This window comes from Temnothorax longispinosus, chromosome 5 (genome assembly GCF_030848805.1).
Source record: "Temnothorax longispinosus isolate EJ_2023e chromosome 5, Tlon_JGU_v1, whole genome shotgun sequence".
In the NCBI taxonomy this organism is placed as follows: domain Eukaryota; kingdom Metazoa; phylum Arthropoda; class Insecta; order Hymenoptera; family Formicidae; genus Temnothorax; species Temnothorax longispinosus.
In genome coordinates, this window is record NC_092362.1 from 5,043,773 (window position 1) to 5,065,938 (window position 22,166).

Below are 22,166 nucleotides of genomic sequence, written 5' to 3' on the forward strand. Positions count from 1 at the left end.
GAATTGTAAACAATGAGATTGTATGTCAAATACCTCCTCTAACGTAATAATTAATAACAATATCTTTTGTCAAAGCGATGAATTTCAAGCATGATTATTCACGAGCTTGTCGATAATTTCTGATTGAAGTGGCTATAATTATGTTTTTCTCTTGCGAATTTGAGGAATAACATCATCCATGACAAAGGGTTTTGAAATGAAAGTAATAATATGAAAGACATGATATTTAGACAGCTATTTTTTAAGTATCACTGCTAAATGCAAATTAATTAAAATAGAGTTGTTTATTTAATTAATGTAACCATAAAATATGTGCACATTAATATTAATTAAAATTTGAGAAAAAATTCTAGAATTTTAAAGGAATTGTATTAAACTTATATTACAATCGCACTTTTAATTATGTCTATTCTATTAAAGTAATACATCCAATTTTTAATTAAATATTAGAGAAGAAGATATTCATATCTCCATCGTACATAATTGTGTGCATGCCAGTTACATTTGCTTTAAAAATATACGTATTTATTTTATTTTGGATATAAATTTTAATCGTAATAATGTTTACGTACACTTTTTGGTATTTTTCGAAATATGCGGCCTGTGGCCTCAATATCTTGTGAAATTATTCGTCACGTGCCAATTGCCGAAATAGTCAATCAACATTTTTCATCCGCGTTGCCGTAAAGATAATGCAATCGCGGCCGCAGTGGACCGGAGATTTTTGCTCGCTCTCTCACTAGGAACACGGAGAAAGCGCGCGCGGATTTTTCGATTACCCGGCTCGTTCTTGCGCCGTGCAATTTTCCTGCGGCATCATTCCGCCCGACCTCGTGGCAAAACGGAGAGGCCAGTAGTCAGATCAGTTAACTCCCAGCGCGATAGTCGCGACAGCAGGAATAACAAGCAATATTACTTACATCCGATGCATATGCATTACGCGCCGCGCGTTAATCTTACTTCGAGATTTTATTATTCGCATTGCGCATTAAGCAACGTACAAATTAATTATTCACGATGAAGCCCGTTACCCAGGAAGCTCGTGATGGGAACTACCGTCACTCGCGCGCGAAAGATAATATGCAATTTACATTATACTACCAGATGTGTATCGCGAACGGAATAATCACAACCGTGGAGCAGATTATAGAATTGGATGGCAGAATTAAACCTACAAAATATTATGTGGGATGTATTGTGTATAGTGTTTTTTAATGAGAGAAAAGATATTTAAATTTAATGGATTGACATTTTCCGTGCTATAATGCTCAATTAGTTCCGAAATGTTTTCACATAAGGCATATACTCTTGTGCGTAATCAAAAAAATTTAATTGTTTGGAAAAAGTTTTTAAATATATAAATGTTCAGGTACTTTCCGCGAAAACTATACGTATCGTTACGCTCGGATTTTGTTGGTACTTTATTTGGAAGTTACAGGCAATTGCCATTTAACGAAGTGAACCTAATTACAAGTTAAGCAACAGCTCTCACGTTTACCGGCTACACAATTTTCTTGTTGAAAGTGGTGGATTTTACCGCTAAAAACATACGCTCTTATGCTAAACTAGTTATTTGTATATTAAAAGTATAAGACAAACGTGATTTACACATTTTGAATGTTTTGACTATTAATGAGACAACAAGTTGAAAATTGAGATACCGCCACAAGAGCCTATTTTATTTCCATATTATTTTACACATTACTTTAACGAACAATACATACAACACTATTATCGATGTTACACGTAATCGTATAGGATATATTGCAAATTACTTTTTATTTTAACTTAATACAATTACATTTGTATCTGTTAAAATCTTTAAAAAAAAAATCTATTATTTTTATCTAAAATATATAGATCATCTAAAATAGATTTATTGGCAAAAGCTTCACATTTTAATCATGCTTTATAAATTTCAAATAGCTTTCGTGAAAGGTTGACCTATATACAAATTATATAGAATATTCTATCGAGAACAAGACGACAGAATAACTTTTGTAGATTTGAAGAAAAATTAAACACTATTTTTATAATTTTAATTGTGATGTAGAGACATGTAAGAGAAAATACATTAATCTTTATTATTAAAACTTTATTTAAAAGCAAACTCATTGAAAACTCCGTTTGAAAAAAACTCAAAAAATAATAATCGTAAAGGACAAAGGATTATTCATCATGTTCTCGCTTTTTAAAACTATGCAAATTACATATTTAAAATTCTTGTTGTATATTTTCAAATGTACGAAAGTTATTCAGGCATTTCATGTATTATAGATCTGATATTTACACATACGCAAATGTAGAAAATTCTTTTAACTTCGCATACACGTCCATCGGAACCTTTCAAGTGAAACATATTTTTTGTTTCAACCTCTTGAAATATACATTTCATGAAGTCACAACACAACCAAATATTTAAATATCGCAATCGAAGATAAATCTACCGGATTCCAATGTCCAATTTTAAAATATATTAATCCCTGTAATAGTTATTTTGGAGACAATTATTTTTACAACGTAAAACTACATTAGAATAATTTTATTTTCGAAGGAAAAAGAGATGAAAAATACACTTATTAAGAGTAAGAGTTATCACGAATTTAATCTAGCGGCGATGAAAATTATCGACTGTTTTATTAAATATCTCCTCGAATTGATACTGGAATTTGACAGCAAACACGATAGGTACAAAAATGAATGGACAATAAAGGTGAGAACTCATTATTGATGCCGCTCGAGACAAGCGCATGAAAAAATGACATCATTCACACGCAGGAAGTGTCGCCTACCGCGAAATCGAGAAAGAAATCCCGCATGCGATGCTTTAGGGCACGCGGGAATGACACGTCAACGCAAATGACACCGCGTGTACCATTATATTCCACGTCCCATTGTTCCCGTATACCTACCTACCGCGCGCGTATCGCATCAACTCGAAGAGTCTCACGATATTATTACGTCTCGCGATCTTTCGGTCCGTTTACGCGACGTGGACGGAATTATCGACAGAAGAGCCTCGGCTTGACAGACATATCGTAAACGCTTAGAGGACACGACGTCGTAATCGCAGGAATCAGAGCGTTCTGTATGGAATGAATCGATAGCGGAGCGGTCCACGTCCCTTCCGAGGCTGTTACACCAGACTCCACGTCGACCCTGCAAATAATTAAGCACTGTTCAATTAAGTCCATCATAAGCCGCCATGCATTGGCACAGAGGAAAGTTACGGATAAATTTTAAAGACTCTAAAATATTGACGCTCTTTCTCTCTCTTTCTCTCTGTTTCTTTCTCCCTAATGCAGTGACCTAATTTAATCAATTAAATAATTAAATTTAATTCCATGGACAAAATTACATTTTTCTTTGCTCATCAAAATTAGATTAGTAACAGAAAACGATATCCTTTGTCATTCTTCCCATCATCACGCTTCTAAAAATAAGTGATCGAAAAAGCAATGATTCTGAAATACGGAATAATGGCCCAATTTCTAAAATTGGAATTTTAATATCGTTAACGAGAGAATTGTGTACGTGAGAGAGAAAGAAGAGAGGGGAGAGCATATTCTCGGCGAAAGAGAGCGAAACTGTGAAGCAGCTTGCAAAACTTTCGGGCGCGATGCCTGCAGCCGACTTAACATCTTTGTTAGCCCGCGGAAACAAGACATCGTAAACTGATAGTTGGGTAGCGTCTTACGTCTTGAGAACGGGCGATGCATAAAGAACGAAGGGATTTACGGGCGGCGGTTTGAGAAGTACGACGTCGACGCCCGATGAATGTAATTCGCTTTTTAACGCCTCCGCGGCACCTTCCACGGCTCTTCGGGACGCGCTGAACGCCACCAGCCCGGAGCCCACTTTGCCACCGTAGCTCGTCTCGGAGTCGCCCAAAAGAACGATGCGGCCTTAGGAATAGAAACATTTTCAATAAGCCGCTTAAAGAATGAAGATGGTTTTGCTATCAGTGAATAGTCTCCTTGCTACGTCGAGTGCTCTACTTCGATGCTATTGTGCATTGCCGCAGCTTTCAAAGGAGCAATTCACTTCTCCTCGAGAAGCGAGCAAATTTCTCATTAACTTACAATTAGACTGACGGAGAAATCTCGACTCGATTATTTTCGTAGTGAAAGACTTTTCATTTTTATATTGATTGAAGCTGTAATTTTTTCGTCGCCCAAAAAGCAATTACCCTCTTTAAAACGAGATAAAAATAAATGTTAGTCTTTTATATAGCGGCAGACAATAATCTTAGGATTTCGACAAGTATTCTACAAACCTCTCTTGATACGTAAAAGTGGGATGAATACTCTGGCTGTTCTCAGTGGAGCAACCAAGTTATGACGCAACATGGACTCCCACATTGAGCTGGTTTGTTTTTCTATAACACCTGGTAAAACCAAGCCGCCCGTGTGCACGACTGCCCAGAGACCTGCAAATAAATAAAGTTCAACGCTTTAACGTACTCGAAGCGATCGTCTTCGCGGGTCGTTGCGCGGAAACGAGACAGATGGAAATTTATTTCGTCGAACTTCGCTCACGTTGATGAGAACGTCGTTATATATATTATATATAACGAGCGGAAGGCAATCGCGAGAAAATACCGCCCAAGATGGCTGCAATTGCGGTCCCCGGTGATATCGAGCATTTGAAATTGCATTTCTCCAATCGGAAGTATGACTTATAAAATGAAAGTGCGCCTTTCCGTTCGCTAGCCGCGCTAACTAAACAAATATATTCGGCGCTTCCATCTCATTTTTCGCGACGAAAAATATTTGTCTGACAGTTCGCGGGGTATAACGAATAGCAAAAATCTGCGAATATGACGTATGCGCTTATTTATTCTACGCGATGAAAGTATGTTATTTCCTCGTGTTTTCCCATTATGCAAACTTCCATTATGTGCGCAAGATATATTGCACGACAAATCTATGCGAATGCAAATACGCGTCTCGTAAAAATCTTATTGGAATCATGAAAAGAAAGTTGAAAGTGCATTAAAGTTTTGAATGATGTATTCGAGTATTTTACTTTTCTGTCTTTTTAAGCACTTTCCGTAAAAATCCTGGTATTTAATTCATATACCTTCCCCGATCTCGTACACTTAATAGTTCTATTATACCAACATCTAGGTATCCATCACCGATAAAGTCTCGGGGCACTTTATTGAACCTAACAAGCTGGTTGAATTTATTATAGAAAACGGGCACGGATTCTATATCTAAAACATTATTCGTTCAATATCAAATTTTATTAAATTATTACGAGATGAATTACTCTAAGTTCACTGGTGCTTCTCGCGGTGATAACTAATAATATAACTAACGAAACCGTATATAAAAGTGAAATTGAATAAGTAGAAACTTTCAACTTATCTGTAGCTGAATTAAATATTCGAGAACATGCAATAACTGACGCTCGTTACAATTTGTATGAAAAATTATTTTATTTTTCTTGTGTTTGCTCAGTTATCACAATTAGTGCAGTTAATTAAAATTAAATGTGCGTCATGCAACACTGAAGTGAAATAGTAATTATGAGAAGTTTTTAAATGTTTTTAAATTAAAAGAAATACAGATTCAATGTTTTTTAGCGCAATTATGTGACCGATAAAATACATATTCAATTTATATATGGAAATAATGTTGGATTTTCTGATTAGTTATTTTTCGCATTATAATTTGCGATAAATTATAAAGCCAAAAAAGTTTTTTTAAATAAATTATAAAGCCAAAAAAGTTTTTTTAAATAGCTACATATATATTAGGGTACTAGTAAAATAATATAAATTAGTAATGTGCATTATTAAATTGATGGAATTTCCCGCATTTGTATGTAAATACATTTCCTTTTGCGCAATCAGCAAATTGCAAACAGGGCGAAAAACCTTATAAAAACGAATAAGTTATTCCTTGTTTCAATGCATTGTTCATCTATATCAAGCGAAACCCTATTGAATTTTGCAACTAAGCGTTTTAGATGGAAGAGTAGAAGTTAATATTGAACAATGACTTTAATACTGACGCCAGAATGGCTTTAGCAGGTTAGTGCCGTAACGTCTCAAGGAAGTAATTATAAATTAAATCAAAATACAAAGAGACAGGGAAAGTGTAGCCGTTAAAAGCGTTATTTACGTGCACACTTTATGTACACACTTTATGTACATACTTTCTACATAAGTTACGTGTGAAGATATCATTTACGTAATATATACGTGGTACAACATTGACTAACTACTTTTTTGCACGAAGATGTAATTAAAGCTTTTTTGAATTAGTAATACTGAAAAGACTTTTGCCTATTCGAAAATTCTCTTCTTATCTAGCGCATTTAATGTACTGTGAACACGAATATATTGCCCAGTTTCTTCAGTACCGATAATAATTCATTCCGAGAAATGAAACGCAAATTAAAAATTCGCATACTGATCTTGAAAGACTTGAATATTATACGACAGCTTCTATTTCCTCTGATCATACATTTTTTATAATGCTATTAAAACGAAAGTATGAAATCCATGCAAAAGGTTATTTCTGTCTCTTTCTCTTTTTCTTACTTTCTATATATATTAAATTGTATTTTTGTAAATAGTTACTAATTTGAGAAAGCTAATTATTTTTATTAATATCTCAATCTTGTGCACCGACGTCCATTTAATTTTCAGTTAAATTTTCTCTCAGGTTAGTTACTTCTAACTTTCTATTTACTTTACATTCGGTATTGCGGTCATCTCTCGGCCGGCTCGATTCAACGGTTAACCAAAGAAACCGGGCTAAATGAATAAAACATCTTGCCATCCTCGCCGGCCGGAAGTTTAGCCCGGACAGCGTCCAAACAAGCACGCAAACTGTCCTCCCTCGTCGGGTCCAATTCCAATGGCACAATTTGACCGCGGGCACGTGCGGCTTCCGGTTGCTGCGGACCACCATCGCTCGTACCATCGGGCTCGTCCTCTTTCTGCCGTTCCAGCTCGATCGCCTTCAAGATTTTGACCGACGGCGCGCCACCCGTTGGGTCCAGCAAACCCGCGAACACCTGTCGCGGAGGGAACATGACATGTTATACATTATGTTTTGAAAGACCACCGCTGCCGCAACCCCACATTCCACGTGTCACTCCGTTACACACCATATTGGCACCGCTTAATACCGCGCGATACGCTTTGACGTTGATAGGTCATGTTAAATGACACATAGGCTCAATTGTGACTAATGAACCTCAAATAAGAGACAAAAAACTTGAAATTCTTCCTTCAGGCGCTACCTCTAATTACAGAAGAGATTTTATAAGGGTTGGTTAAAATTTCAATTGTTAAATACCATTTTAATCGATTAAATTTAATCGTATTCTATTATATGAACGTAAATATCATTTTTAGCTCTTGAATTATTATTTTGTTAGCAATATTAATATCGACATCAGTCCTTAAAATTAATTTTCTTATTTTGTATATCTCCAAAAAACTTCGGCTTTTAAACAATCTTGTGTCTTAAGTTCTAAATTTTAAAATACCTTTCCATATAATCAGTATAATTTTGCTTTGAATTATTAAATGCTAAGGTCAATTAAAGCGGTTGAAGGTATTCATGTAAATCGATTGCGGTCCTTTGATGCATGCAGCTTTTGATGTACGAAAGGTAATAGGTAATCCAAAGCTTGAATATCAGAACGCACGGTACAATCGAACCGCAATTGGAATCCAAAGTACGCAAATGACCTATATCAATTTTGCCTTTGTACTACATGAAAATTCCGTTTAGTTCAATTAAAGTATGGACATGCGAGTGACGTAAACTGATTGACTGCGAATTGCTAATTAACGAAACCGAACGAGATTTCGACGTTAAATACCAACCTAAATGTTAAAAGTTGAAAGGCGCAGCCATTAAGCGACAAAACTAACTTCAATGAATTTTAGAGAACCGATTACGTTAAATTATTGTATTAAACTTTTTCGAGTATATATTACGCACGGATCACGAGAGGGATGAAATTATTGCCCTGTTGGTTAAGAGAATCTTTTGAGAAGTAATAAATATAATATTGCTATTCGATTCGAACCCCTTTGGCGAAGAAGTTCTCGCAAGATTAGCGTCCGAAGGACGCTTCTCCTGCAACCTGCAAGTTATTACCCAGATAAAATCTGACTTTGCCGAGTATCTATCTTTTTCGGTGGTAATCTTTGGCGGGGGCTCTTGAGTGGTGACACGATATACTCAACGGGACCGGCGGATACGTGAATACCTGTCGAGGAACTGTCGGCAGAACTGATTTAAGGGCTCACCGATGTTCCGCTCCCTTGACATGAGGAAACTAATTTGGAGCCCGGGCTCCGACAATCTGAAATATGTTGCACGCTCGAAGGGATAATGGGGGATTCTGACGTAAGGCCGCGGGGATATTGCGTTTCAACGGTTGTCGTCGCGTTGCACGGCACACCGGCTCAACTTTAGTCGTTTAGATTCGCGAAACCGCGGAAAGAGTGGACGTGCAAAGGATCCGACGTCTATCCGGTTTAAGCCGGCGTGCCCGAAACTAGCTGACAGCCACTCTCGCGAAGCTACTCCATCTCGCGTGTATAATAAAAGAAAAAGTAAAGATGACAAATATGAATGTTCTTCTCGGAATACAGCACGGCTTCCCGTTACAAATTCGAGATTTATGCAATTACAGAGCTGACTAGGAGACAGTCCGAATAATCGCTTTGACCCAATTCCGGCGCATAATCATGGATCGCAAGAAAGGGAGAAACGAGTCATACTTGATACGCCGCGGCCGTGCGGTAACGCAAGACTTTGTCGGCGTTTGTTTATGCGCGTTTCCGATAATCATCGGCTTGCAAAAAGTTCAGCGCGGTTCCCACGTAATAAATCCGGCGAGCCGTTACTTCGCGCAGCCGGCGCAGCCTTCGGGGCATTCGCATAAGCGCGGTTCTCAATTTTGAATATTCACCGAGCCGCGGAGGGAATATCGGCGACTGGCAGCGTAACGGAGGCGAATGTACGGTGAAGTTTATGCCGCCGTTAATTTATGGCGGTACACGCGGCCGTTATTACCTTGTAACCGGCTTCGTAGAGTGCAAGGGCGATCTGCAAACCTACGCATGTATCACAGCTGGTAACGAGTACATGACGTCTGTTACGCGACTCGTATTCGTCGGCGGCATTCCTGGACTGTCGCATCAAGTAAGCCAGTAGGGCTGCGACTATCGAACACAGAGCCAATATCTGCAGGGCCAGAATGGCCCCGGTTTCGACATCCATTGTGACAGATTGTCGCGACGGAACTCTGCAAAAATGAAAGAGATAGTCGTTAATATCGTAGAATAACGAATTTATTTTTTATCTAGTCTCAGCACATCAACAAGAAATGTTTAGTGAGCAGACTATTGCACTTATGTATTTTTAATGGTATTATATATATTTCATAAATTCAATTTCATCGAAATTTAATAACTTAAATTATCAAAATATGATATTTTAACAATTTGAATTACCAGGATACGATTATGGTTACCCAGAGAATTAATAAATGTTCTCTAATAAGTTGAAAATTTTTCATTTACGTTTATAAAATAAAAGATAGGAAAATATTATTATATATAATTTTAAACATTAAACTGAATTAAAATTAAAATAAAAATCAGTACTTCCAGTTATTTTTTTGCTAAAATTGACGTTCTGAATTTCAGAATTGTTGCATCTAAAATCCGTTAGAAATTCCGCAAGAGTTTAAATATAGAAACGCTCGAAACAACTCATGAAAAATTGAGTTTTTGTTTTAACAAGTAAAGGCTCTCTCGGCAGACAGAAGAGTCGAGGAGAGTCCGAGAAGTGCAGCCGAAGGAATTGGTTCCTTCGGTGAAAAGTGAACGGCGGGGCGGGGTTCGCTTTTGCTGGGGAGAATCACTTGCCTTTCTAAACCGTATCTAGCCTCGACCGTACGTACAAGTCGACTGTCGATTTTCCGCGATCGTCGCGAAATCGCATACCACAGGGATCGGGGGACGGGGAGAACTCCTTCGCAGCCGCGTTAGACGTACGCGACAGAATTTCGACGATCGCTGAAAATCGCGCGAGCGCGTTTCGTTCTCCTCGCTCGGCTGACTTGATAGCGGCGGAACCGTGTACCGCTAATGTGCCGAATCGATTAAACCCACCCAGACTCGTATTTCACCAGTCGTACGGAGGGACATTTCTCCGACGGTGCGAAATGTTTCTTCGCGAGGCGTATATACGCTTTCTCGCCGGTCGATATCTATACGGCGCAATGGCACATCGAGCATCGCGGTGACTCGCACCGTGAATCGAAGGATTAATGCGGGCGAATAATATAACGTCGGTGAAACGTGCGCATCGATCGTGTAACTCGAGAGACGCCTGCGATGCGTAGTCCGTGTACGAATTTCTCTCTCGGAGAGCGAGATATTTCCTTTCTCTTTCTCTTCTCCTTCTCCTCTCCCTCTCTCGCGGTATGTAAATGTCAGCTCGTACACGCGGAATGGTAGATGCATTCCTCGAAGAGCATTGTCCGATGCATATCAGACATAAATATATGTATACGCTAAAAGAGATACGCCGCGCCGCGCCGGGACGTGAAACCGATGTTTGCCTCGCATATTGCACGGTAGCATCCTCAAGGAGCTTTCTCGCAAGCGTTTCCGCATTTCTGATATTTCCAAAGTCCCCTCCGGCGAAATGAAACGAAACGTTGTTATTTATGTTTCATTTGTTCGCGTTTTAACGTTGTTTGACGAAAGGTAACGCGAGAAAAGCAGAGGATATTTTATGATGTTTCTATACAAGTCCTTTGCTCGCGAGGCAACATTTTCATTGATAACGAGTGCTTTGAATTAACGTATGCATCGTTTGTAAAAGAATATCTTTTATGATGACTGGGGGAAACTCGTGCCCCTCGCAGAAATTGAAGATTACGTATAACGCAGGTGTCTTTATGCTGTCATTCTCAAATGTCATCCGCACAAACAGGATAACGGAGATTCGCGAAGAACGAATGCGCACAATAGAAAGCGCCGTAACTTTACATTACAAGAACGTCAGCTTGGCACTTGGAAGACGTGCGCGCGCGCAAGAACCATCCGGTTTCTTGCGATACTTTCTTCCGATCGCGCGAGTCGACCGACGCGCGCAATTTTCTCTGTATCCGTCACGCGTCGAGAGCCCCGACGCGATTCGTAACTCGGTGAAAAATAGTCGGAAGTGACAGCACACTCGCCGCGCGGCCACGTGAATCAGTGCCGCTCCGCTGTCTCTCGATAACGGATCTCGATCGCGGGGCGAGATTTTCATCGGTCATAACGAATCACCTGGCGAAGGACTGCGCGTGATGAATTAGCGCTTGTCACACGGTGGGCGACGAACGGAGAGCGGCAACGCTAAAATTAATACGTTTTAGCAGCGGACACGCGGAATCTGTGACATTTACGATCGCACGAACACACGTGCATCTGCGGCCACGTGCACGTTTAATCAATGTGTACGTCTGCAATATGTATACCTATAATACGTGTTACACGGCACATTTCTCTCTCCCTCTTGGGTCTTGGTTATCACGGTCAACTTTCTCTGTATTCAAGCGACAGATAAGCGACGATAAAGAACGTCGCACTTGCGACGGTAAATCGGGCTTATTATCTTTCATCGAAAATATGTGTATGACTAACTCTGACTCAACTTCGCTGTTTCATGACTCTAGTTCTTGCATTTATGACTCGCACGCGAGATGCTTTATTTATCGATGATTATCACAATCGTCAAGAATTTATTACTTCGCTATTTAATAGAAACTTTATATCTTTTTGTGTATCTCGTTATATCAGTTTTGGAAAAAAAGAAGAACACAGTTCTGTTATGAATATATGTTTGCGGGTTAGTTTTTCCAAGGCTGAATTAGAAAAGAGTATTATAGATAAGTGTTAAGTAATAGCCTTGTATCTATTCGCGTGAGACATTCTCACGTAATTATTTCGTTAATCATTTCTTGTCTTGGAACTGGATATATGGCATGTCTGAATATAGGTGTGACATTTGTCCCTCTATTCCCTAGACGGGAATTACGTTGATTATTCTAATTGCAAGGTACAGGAGTAATTCAATAAGGAGCCGTTATGGCATAATGGTCATCAAATTAAACTTTATATTAAGGAGAACACATACATTTCTCGAATATACGTAAGAAGATAAGCATTTTGTCTAACAGTATTAACGAATAATTACATTTTGCGTATATTGATCTTTGAATATTAACATGATACAAAATTACATATAGATATTCGCATTTTTAATTTAGTAGCGCAATATGTGCGTGATATTTCTTCCAGAACAAATTTCACAGGAATCAGTATCTTGCCGTATTAAATGTGAAGAACTTTTCTATCGTTTTAACTTATATAATTCAAACTTCTTCATCCAGAAACAGCAATTTTTTATCGTGTCTTAATTGCAATACTTTTCTAACTCTTCTTCATAAGGATATCAGAAAGAAGAGAAAAAAATATATCGTTATTCACTTGGAAAAAAAATTAATGAATAATGTTTAAATATTTAAATAAAAAAAAGTATCATAAAACTTTCGTATTACTTATTTAGCTTTCGCATTCGCAGAATTTACATTCATGCCGAGGCTATTGCCTGCGCCGAATGAAACAACTGTACCTATACGTTTAATTATATAAAATAATCGATAATTGTTTGAATTTCAATGGAATAATTTTTGCGAAATTGGCCTCTATTCTCTGGAAAATGCAGACAAGGAAATAATATTTTGATAGTAATAGATAGTAAATTGACGATAAGACGATATTGGCTTATTGTTATTTTATTGCTGTTTATCTCGAAATTTGGATTTGCAACTATAGACACGAAAGGAGGATATTGACTTGTGCCACGCGGATAGAGGCAACTGCATATTGCAACGCCATGCTAATAAGCGGCTATGTCATCTCAATTAATCGCCCAACGCCTTGCCCGCCGTGGAGACGTGTGCCGGTTGGAATGTTGGAAGTTACAACGGGTATACGCGAGGTGGGATGGGTCTGGGAGGATAGGAGGATACAAGGCTTCCCACGGGGACAGTATATGCGCAACTACCCGCAGTTAGAAACCTGCAGTTAGAAACCCGCAGTTAGAACGATCGAGGTCTCTTCGTATATCGCTAACACGCGTGTGTTACACACGAACTATAGAACGGCCGAGCTAGGACACGATGCCGCACGTTTATCGCACAGCTGCCGCGGCACGTTCGCTCGATAAAAATAAGTGGCCGCGCGCATTCATCAAGCGGATTATTACGCGGAGATAATCACCGCATTCCTTCGGCAGTGCCGACTTTCTTCTCGCATACAGACGAACGTTGCGCGACATGCAACGGTGCGAGTTCTCGATTTTGTTGAAGCAAATTAAAGCTTCTCGAAGCGCGCGTTTAACGCTTCGGAACAGCTTTGAACGCGCAATTAACGCACGTTAATTATGTAACCCTTCCAAACGCCGGAATTTCCTCCTGAAGATTTGTTCGAGTTAAATTAATCAACAGATCGAGCTAAGGAGAACAAGCGATAAGCTTAAATTGGAAAATAGCTAGCCTATCTAAAATCTCATTTTGAATGACTTATAAGAATTTAGTCAAATTTTAGAATAAAATTTATTTTATCATTTTATATGCCATGCATATGTGTTCTATTAATATATATTTTATATATTTATGCATTCTTTAAATGTGTTTTGTATTATAAAATTATAAATAAAATTCTCTAGGGTAATTTCGGGTAAGATGGCTATAGAGAAAAGATGGCCAACCCATGTTTATTCGATGTTTCATGGCGAGCTAGATTGAAAGAACATAAGTTAGTCGTCTTTTCTTTTGGCCATCTTACCTGATTTTACCCTATCACAAATTGTGAATTCCTACACGAATTCGATCGTTTTAAATGGACTGAAGAATACGGCAATCAATTTCGCGGTAAACAAACTCTAGCGAATTTATTTTAAAGGTTTAACGAAACGTCAAACGGTACTACGTTTGCATTTACAGATTTTTTCCAGACTGCGAGTTGATAACTCTAGAAATCTCCTTATTTGTATGTTTGGTACTTCAATTTCTCTAGAAAGTCATTACTCCAAGACACTCGTACCGGGGCACGTATCGGGAAATCAAAGCGATATTACGTTCGAGTACGTTCTGTACTGTTGCATCAGTGATTACCGTTCGGTAATTAATGCGACTTGATACCTAATTACTCTCGATCGCATCGTCAATCATCGACTCGCTCGGCTGTGCATCTCTGCGCGGTGCAGTTAACGATCGGTAGGAGGAGTTAAATCGCGATTTTGCCTGTGGGTAACGAAGCATTTTAGGAAGTGCAATCTTCGGCCAAGCTCTCTGTGACTAATGTATGCCAAATAATTATCCACGCCGGCGTGTTCGTCTTGCCACGGAGTTAACAGACTTTTTCTTCGAATTCCGCGTGTTGAAATAACGGCGGGAAAACACCATCCTGAAATGCTCCTAGATTATAGATCCCTTTTTGAAAAAGCTTTAAAACAAAACAAAAAAGAGTTGAAAAAATGATTTTTTTTCACTGTGTAGCCTATATTTCGAAAAAATCTCTTCCCCGCAAATGTGACATCTGTAGTTCACAAATAAAATGGAAAATATCAAGGAATTTAGCTTTAGAATAAAGAGAGAAAGTAATTACTGAAATCAAATTCTTTAATCAAGTCTAAATAGATTTGCAGAATTATAATTTAAAGCGCATGTATTATACAGAAATACAATACATATATATTGAAAATTTAAATGTCGATTGATTATTTTCTTGTTTTCCGATATTTTCCGAAAATTTAGTCTCTAAATTGATTAAAAAAAAAAAGGATTGTGGTTACAACAATAGTTCTGTGATTTTCCGATAAATTGGACATATAACAAAGTTTTATATTGTATCTATGCATGTTGCTAATTCCACAACCGCATAAAAAGCTGAATAATTATATTTATCGAGTTAGTGAGATTAAGACTACATTATGCAGAATTTTTTTTATTATTTGTACAATACATCATTAATGGTCTACACCGTTAATGTGCACTAGCATCGAACATGCAAAAAACGAGACCGAAACTTAACGGGACATGAGCGACTAACCGTGATGTTGCGAACAAACGTTTTATAATATCAGATTGGATGAAAATTTTTTATCACTGTTTGACTTTTTTACTTTTCACAGAAAAATAAGTCACTATTTAAAGTTCGTGTACCTTTAATTAAATTATTGAGAGAGTTATCTGCTGTCGTATTCATGAAAATTTGTCGGGAGCGAACCGTTCGTATGCGAATATCTACGTGGTTTTCCGCGTTGAGGACGCTTCGGTTAACGGCTCCGGGCGCTTGACCGCTCTTCTCCTTTCTCCGTAATCGTCAGAATGATTTCCTCGAGGCTTCTGTTTACAGGTGCGCGGGCGTACAGCGTGTAATCCGTGGTTTACGTGTTGGCTGTGCGCCTGTGTACGTGTTATGCACGGCTGTGTGCGTATATCATTCCTGGATAACGAAGCAACGGTACTTGCAGTTGACCGCGGGCGGCCAACACGACTGTGTGTAAAAGGCAAATATAGTGTTGGCCCATGTGTGCGCGGTCCAATATTTGCATGACAATTTGGACGTAACGCGCGACGCTCATCTTACACACCTACTTCTGATAGAAGGCGAGTCACATGGGTACCACAATGAATTAATCCCAGCGCGCGTTCTAAATCTTCAATCTATCAAAATTAATCCTTAACGAGAAAACAATTAGTATTTTATTGAGGAATTCACGAACTCGTGTCCTGACGCGTGTTCGCAATAACGCGTTTTCATATATTCCGTATTTTTTTAACCATATTTTTGACATTGGTTTGTCTTGTTGCGTACATGCGGTGAGGATTTTATTTCTATTCGTACGCCGACAATCACATTAATGAATACGATATAATTCTATTATGCGTTTCGAAAGCGCGTGCGTGTCCGATTTTACCGGACTTTTACATTCGCAGCTGCTAGAAAATCCGTAATACACATCACATATCGTAGCGATAACATAGAATTGAAATAAAATAATTTTAAAATAAGCAAGTAGGGATCCCATGTATTTATGGTTCAGTGCTAATTAAAAAAATGGTATAAATGCCATCGCGTCGGCGTAAAATGTTAGTTGCAAATCATCGCTTCCTCGTTTCAATGTGCACAAGGTGCCAAATTAATTCTTGAAATATGAAGGAAAGAAATGTAAAGTGTAATCGTTACTCAAATTGCTAATTAATAAGTACTTATACTTGTGAGTAATTAATATGTCCATTAAAAAATCTCACATAATTTTTACAATGTGAATATTTTTACCATTGTTTACTTCTGACAAATGTATCGCAATAAAATATATCCATGTGTAATGATGGTAAATATTTCATACGGAAGTATAATATAATGATTCCGTATAAGCTGGCTGAGGTATCTGCTTAAGGTATCTGAGTTGCGTGAAGCTACCTGAGCTGCGCGAAGCTACCTGAGCGATTTACTTGTGAAAGTATCGGCGCGTTCGTTTTGCTGCATTCTTATTACACTCTACCGCATTCATGACTTCCTGCAGCACAAACGGCAATCCGCATAATAGCACCATCGGTCTCGCATATCTCATTTTACATCCCAAGAAATTATAGCACGCTAGCGATCTAACGTATAATATAGAATATGACTGACGTATCCGATGATGATCCTCACAATTGTGATGGTGCAAGTAATAAGGCTCGTACTTTCTAAAAAAGGTGGATCCGTAAATAACATTAAAAATAAACAAAATTGTTTGGTTCGAAAGAGTACTTGGTAACTTTAGAAACTTAAGTTTTGTATTAATATTATAGATGTATGATGTCGATAAGATTATGACGATGAATATTTAACAAAATAAGAAATATTAACAAATTATACTTAAATTTAGAAAAAAGTATATTAAAATTTAAAAATATTGAACAAAAATATGATAAATTTTACAAATTGTCTTGTTTGGAGTTCTGAATAATTTTTTTATTTTAATTTGAGATCGTGCATTAAGTATTTTTATCGAAATGGAACGCGACGAATCTCAGATAATATATTATGTAGGATTTTAGACACAAGTAAAACCTAATGAGCGGAAAGGGAAAACTATGTGCGAGCGACTTCGGCTTCTGCGGGTGCAAAAATTTCCACGGACGTAATTAAACGACTCGGGTGGGCAGAGAGCGGGCGTGCGTGGAGTACTAATTGCATTCGTTAGAGCAGCCGACTGCGATCGCATAAATAAGTCTCGGGTGCGGTTTTATCGGGATTGCGCGATGACAGACTTGGTTTTATGGTTTTCCTTATTACGTTGTAGGAACCACATAAGTATGTCTCTGTTTTTGTGTGCCCTGGCCGAATATGAGCCGCGACGTGGCACGACGTGAAACGCTTAGAAAGTTTAAGCTAAGCACTTTTCCCGCCGCGTGAGCTGAAAGGCTGAGAACGTTGCGCTCGTCCAGGAATGCGTATCGACGAGGCCTACCGCGCGCCGTTGCGGCCGTTGTTCGCGCGGTCCGGTCGCCGACATTGCGATTCGCCGGACCCGATATTCCGCGCGCTTACTTTCGCGACTGTTGACGAGGAAGTGCGCTCATCCGGATAATATCGGCGCGCTTGCGGACCGCGAGGAAATCAGAGTCTTCCTCTTTGATCCGCATCAGAAGAAGTGTAGCTTCTCGAAATTAGACGGCGACTCACTCGCTGAATTATAAGACGAAGAAAAAAGAACTATTTGTTTGCAATGAGCACTGATGAAGTTGATCAGACTTTATGAAGTAAGAACAAATTTTGAATTGAATCTCTTTGACGATGCTTTTCATCATCTTTACTTAGCGAAAATACGGAAAATTTGAATGAAAAACGATGCCGACAGGGAAAATTTGAATGGGAAACGACGTTGTCGGCGAAAATCCGAATGAAAAGGGGCGTTGTCTTTTCGGAATTAGTTCGTCTACCGCAAAGGTTCAATTATATAGGGATGCTGTTGAACGTGAAACATTATGCAGACTAATGTAGCGCGATAAATCACTTAATTGAAATCACAATACTACTAGTGGTTAATTTATGGTTCGAGAGAACCAAGTGCGCTCTCTCTCTCTCTCTAATGGCTGACTTTCTTAAGTTACACCGGTTTACCGGCGAGATATTTGGTCGACATGGCAATTATTTCTGTCGACCTGATTTCGAAGTTTGTAGTGGGTGCTAGATAGCTATCAATTTCACTGTAATAAGATATAATTTCCGTGCAAAGCGGAGCTTTACATCAATGTGTCCTACTACAACGTTACGATTTTGTTTTTGTTTTCACTGTTACATGAATATGCCAGTTAATTACACACAATTCTGAAATCTGATCCACGCATCGATGCACAGCACCTTGTAATATAAGTGACCTGCCCACGTCGCGTCGTAAATAGAATATGACGAAGTGGCATCTGCCTAAAAAAAAAGTTAAAGGCCGCTTTTCGCTCATAAGCAATTTTTAATTATCATTGCCACAAAGGGATTTCACTTTAACGCAATGCGAATCAAATTACGAGTAGTTTTAATCAAAACGATCTGGTCCGCCTCGAGAAAAATTATATTTTATTTTCATAGACATGTAGGTTCTTCTTTGAGCTTGAATAAAATATTTGTGAGTTGAATGTAAAGTCACAATTCAATGATATTTGCAAATTGATACTCGCGCATACAATTATTCTGCAGAGATATGAAAATATCCTATTTAATTATTTTTAGGTCGATTAAGATATCTTCAATGAAAAGCGCTGTCCGACTGGCGTAAATGCCACTCCCACGATCTCTCGAGACGAGGAGAGAAACCGATCCTGTCTCGTTTCGCAGCATTTAGAAATCTCGTCGTTATCGGCCACTTCTAGCAAAACGAGTGTCCGGGAGATCGGAGAGATTATAGGCCGCCCACAATATGACAACGATACTGACGACGACGGCGCGTCGCACGTTCGCGGACAGTGAAGATGATCAGAGAGAGCAGTTTAATTACTCGGCCGCGGCGTTAACGATCGTAATAGTGGCGCGAGTGAAAATTAAATCGCTAGTTAAGTAGAGCACGGAGCGAAGCCGAATGCTTGGCAAAATTGCACGGCGCAATCCCGGAATTAGGCGTGGATGTTGCGCCGCGAGATCCGCCATTCGCCCCCGCGATCCTTTCGACTTAATTAAGACTTGATTGCGCCGTAAGGACCGTCTAAGCGACGATTAGAATTTATTGTTCGACGATTTCACGTCGGTACTCTCCGCGAGCGCGGCCTTCGTTCCTACAAACGCAACACGACGCAGAAGCATTATTCGTGACGCGGATAATCGATCGAAGATCCCGGAAATGGTGTCGTTCGCGATGACACGGCCCGCTAGTGGCGATAATCGAAGCTTCTAAAGCGGAAACAGCGAGCCTCGCCCTGCCCGAAGAATCCAGACAAAGGAATCGCTCATGCAAATGGTTTCAGCCCTGACATTTCGTTCGTGAGGTTTTCCTCGCTTCTCGAGAACTGAGAAACTCGCGAAACGCATTTCGCAAATAAAAACTCGCGGTGAATTTCTAAACATAGCGAGACCAAATGACTTCGTCGATTTCAGGAATGTCAAAAATCAATTTGAACGGTAAACTTTAAACGATGGATATCGGTTATCGGCTCTAAAATAAACTTTTACGTGTCTCACTGGCTGTTAACGTAATTTATTCTCAGTGATTAAAACTCGATAATTATATAAATTCTATATTTGACAGTAAATTGCTAAAAATAGCTAAATCTAGCAATTCCGATGATTTTAGATTTATCAAAAAACAGTTTGAAAATAAAACTCGAAATGACATATATTATATATATATTTCAGCGCAATAACACTAAAATAATCTTCCGCTTCTTACTAAATTTTAATGTTTTTTAAAAACAATTTCTTCTAAATTGTTTAAACTGCAATTTATTCCAATTTTTCGAATGTTGATGGTCATTTAAGCAATTTCTCTGTGACTACTTCTTGGCACATAAATCACAAAATTAGAGCATTCGTAATCCGTTTAATGGCTATTTTCTACGATGACGAGGGGCTGGCATCACGCAGAAACGAGTGATCTCGATTCTAAACTTAATATGAATGTGAAGGCAATTTAAATAATTGAAGTTTGAATAGATTATAGATAATAATGTTCGTGAATTGATTTCTTAAAATTTATTAATAATTCTATGACAATAATATCAAATCAATATTGCGATAGAATATATTATTAGATATTTTTAATTGTTGAAATTAATGTCATAATAAGATTATCATGATGAAATTGAATTAATTTAATTAATGTTAAATATTATTATTAAAAATTATTAGATATTATTTAAATATTAGTAGACGTCAATTTGTTTTTACCTGCACACACATGAATAATTTAATCCATACCAAATAATGGAAATAGAGAATACTTAAAAAATTTTGATAAATATATTTTATTTAATTTTTTTATTTTATATAATAACATTATCTAATTAAAATACTTTTTAAAACAATAAAAAACATGTCTCCTCTGTCACAGCATGTTATTGCAAACAGCACGTAAATGCGAAAAGTTTCGCTGTACTGCCATTGACATGTTTACCAATATATATTTTCAATACGTTTTGCCGCAAACATAACGTCGGAACTGAGCGCTCTTCCGCAAAAAAAAAAAATAACATGTCTAAACTGTAAATTTCAGTTAGAGAACCGACGCCTCGACGTTTGAAATATTGAACAGCCGAGCGAGGTCCTATTCAACGGTTAAGGATGGATCTCCGACAGAAGTGACCGTCGATTTCGCAGGTAGACGGACAGGTAGAAATGCGCGCATAACTCACCAGAATTTTATGTACGGTTCGCCGGTGGGGCCTCCGGGCCGGGGCTCTGCGACTCCACGATAGTCCACGATAGGCAAAACGATCGTGTCCGTTTTCGTGGCGAAATTCTGTGTTACTGAAAGCGACCGGGACGGTGCTGCGAAACGTCGGCTTTACGACCGGTCGAAAGTATCGGCGAGCGGCGGGCAAGCCGCACCACGGTTTCTACAACACAACTGGCTTTCGAGAATTCCCGCTTGGAATGCCTACGAGGAGGAACGGTATATGCGATACTCGGCCGTGCCTACCTCGACGGAATGGAAAAGGCACGGCGAGGAGGCATCTTCGTGCCTCCACCGCCGCTCCTACGGTCACGTGCGCGCCTCTCATGTATCGCACCGTAATAATTGAGAGGCATGGGCATCGATTGTCATGGGCACATACTTGAAATTGGACGGTTATTACATGACGATTCTTTAGAACTATCCTGAAATAAAATCGATAGAAAACGTTAAACAGAGTCAAAATTTATAACAATTTATATAATTCGAACAGTTGGGTGCATCACGTTAAATAACAAATATGTGAAAATTATTGTACATTACCTGTGGTTTATACGGTGTAATAGAATTCCCGTCGTAGTGAATACTTTACAGTTTGACGCTTTAAATAAACACGCGTTGCGTCACACGAGGAGAGGATCGTACAAAGAAATGTAAGGTGTTCGATTCTTTTTTTTTTAGGAAAGGAAAAAGTAAAAGACGATTAGAATTATTTATTTACTGCAATTTATATTTTTAATTGTTAAGAAAAATGAGTTTGCCAAATATTAATTCAGTGTTTTATACAAAAACGCTGAATTAATACACACGCAGATGGTCAACGCACAAATTAACTCTTGAGTGCGTGGCTTTGCATATATGCAAAGCGACTTTTCGATGTACTCCGTGTACTCTTATGCAGTTCGTGTACTCTCCCTTATGAACTAAAAACGCTCGACTTTGCACATCTGTAAAGGGCTTCTCTGGCCCTTTTCTTTCCCATCTGTAAACGGTTCAAATTAGTAAAGAAAAATTTTTTAAATATTTTTTTAGGATTCCTTAAGCAGTCATTATTTATTTAACAAATACTTAGGATGCTATAAAAAATTACGTATTGAAATCATTAAATACAGCGGTATCGCCTCTGGCATTCGTGATGGTTTTGTAACTTCGCATTGAACAGTTATGTAAAGTAAGCGATTGAGCTCCGAA

The 22,166-nt window shown here is 38.5% G+C and overlaps 1 protein-coding gene across 1 annotated transcript; it reads right to left on the reverse strand.

Moving 5' to 3' along the window:
• Positions 1–1,645: 1,645 nt before the first annotated feature.
• On the reverse strand, positions 1,646–21,233 carry LOC139813009 (uncharacterized). The gene is made up of 6 exons (XM_071778243.1): positions 20,935–21,233; positions 9,054–9,285; positions 6,792–7,032; positions 4,277–4,429; positions 3,698–3,905; positions 1,646–3,159 (listed from the first exon to the last, which is right to left on the reverse strand). The coding sequence occupies exons 2-6, from the start codon at positions 9,258–9,260 to the stop codon at positions 3,003–3,005; spliced, it is 966 nt and encodes a 321-aa protein (XP_071634344.1). The 5' UTR covers positions 9,261–9,285; positions 20,935–21,233; the 3' UTR covers positions 1,646–3,002.
• Positions 21,234–22,166: the final 933 nt, after the last annotated feature.

What these genes read in the sequence shown, in the direction of transcription:
- LOC139813009 (XM_071778243.1), bottom strand. Translation starts at nt 9,260, where the DNA reads ATGGATGTCGAAACCGGGGCCATTCTGGCCCTGCAGATATTGGCTCTG. An exon ending in TCTACGAAGCCGGTTACAAG is followed by an intron (nt 7,033 to 9,053) that starts GTAATAACGGCC and finishes CCTCCGCGACAG; the next exon opens with GTGTTCGCGGGTTTGCTGGA. An exon ending in ACTTTTACGTATCAAGAGAG is followed by an intron (nt 3,906 to 4,276) that starts GTTTGTAGAATA and finishes TCTATTCCTAAG; the next exon opens with GCCGCATCGTTCTTTTGGGC.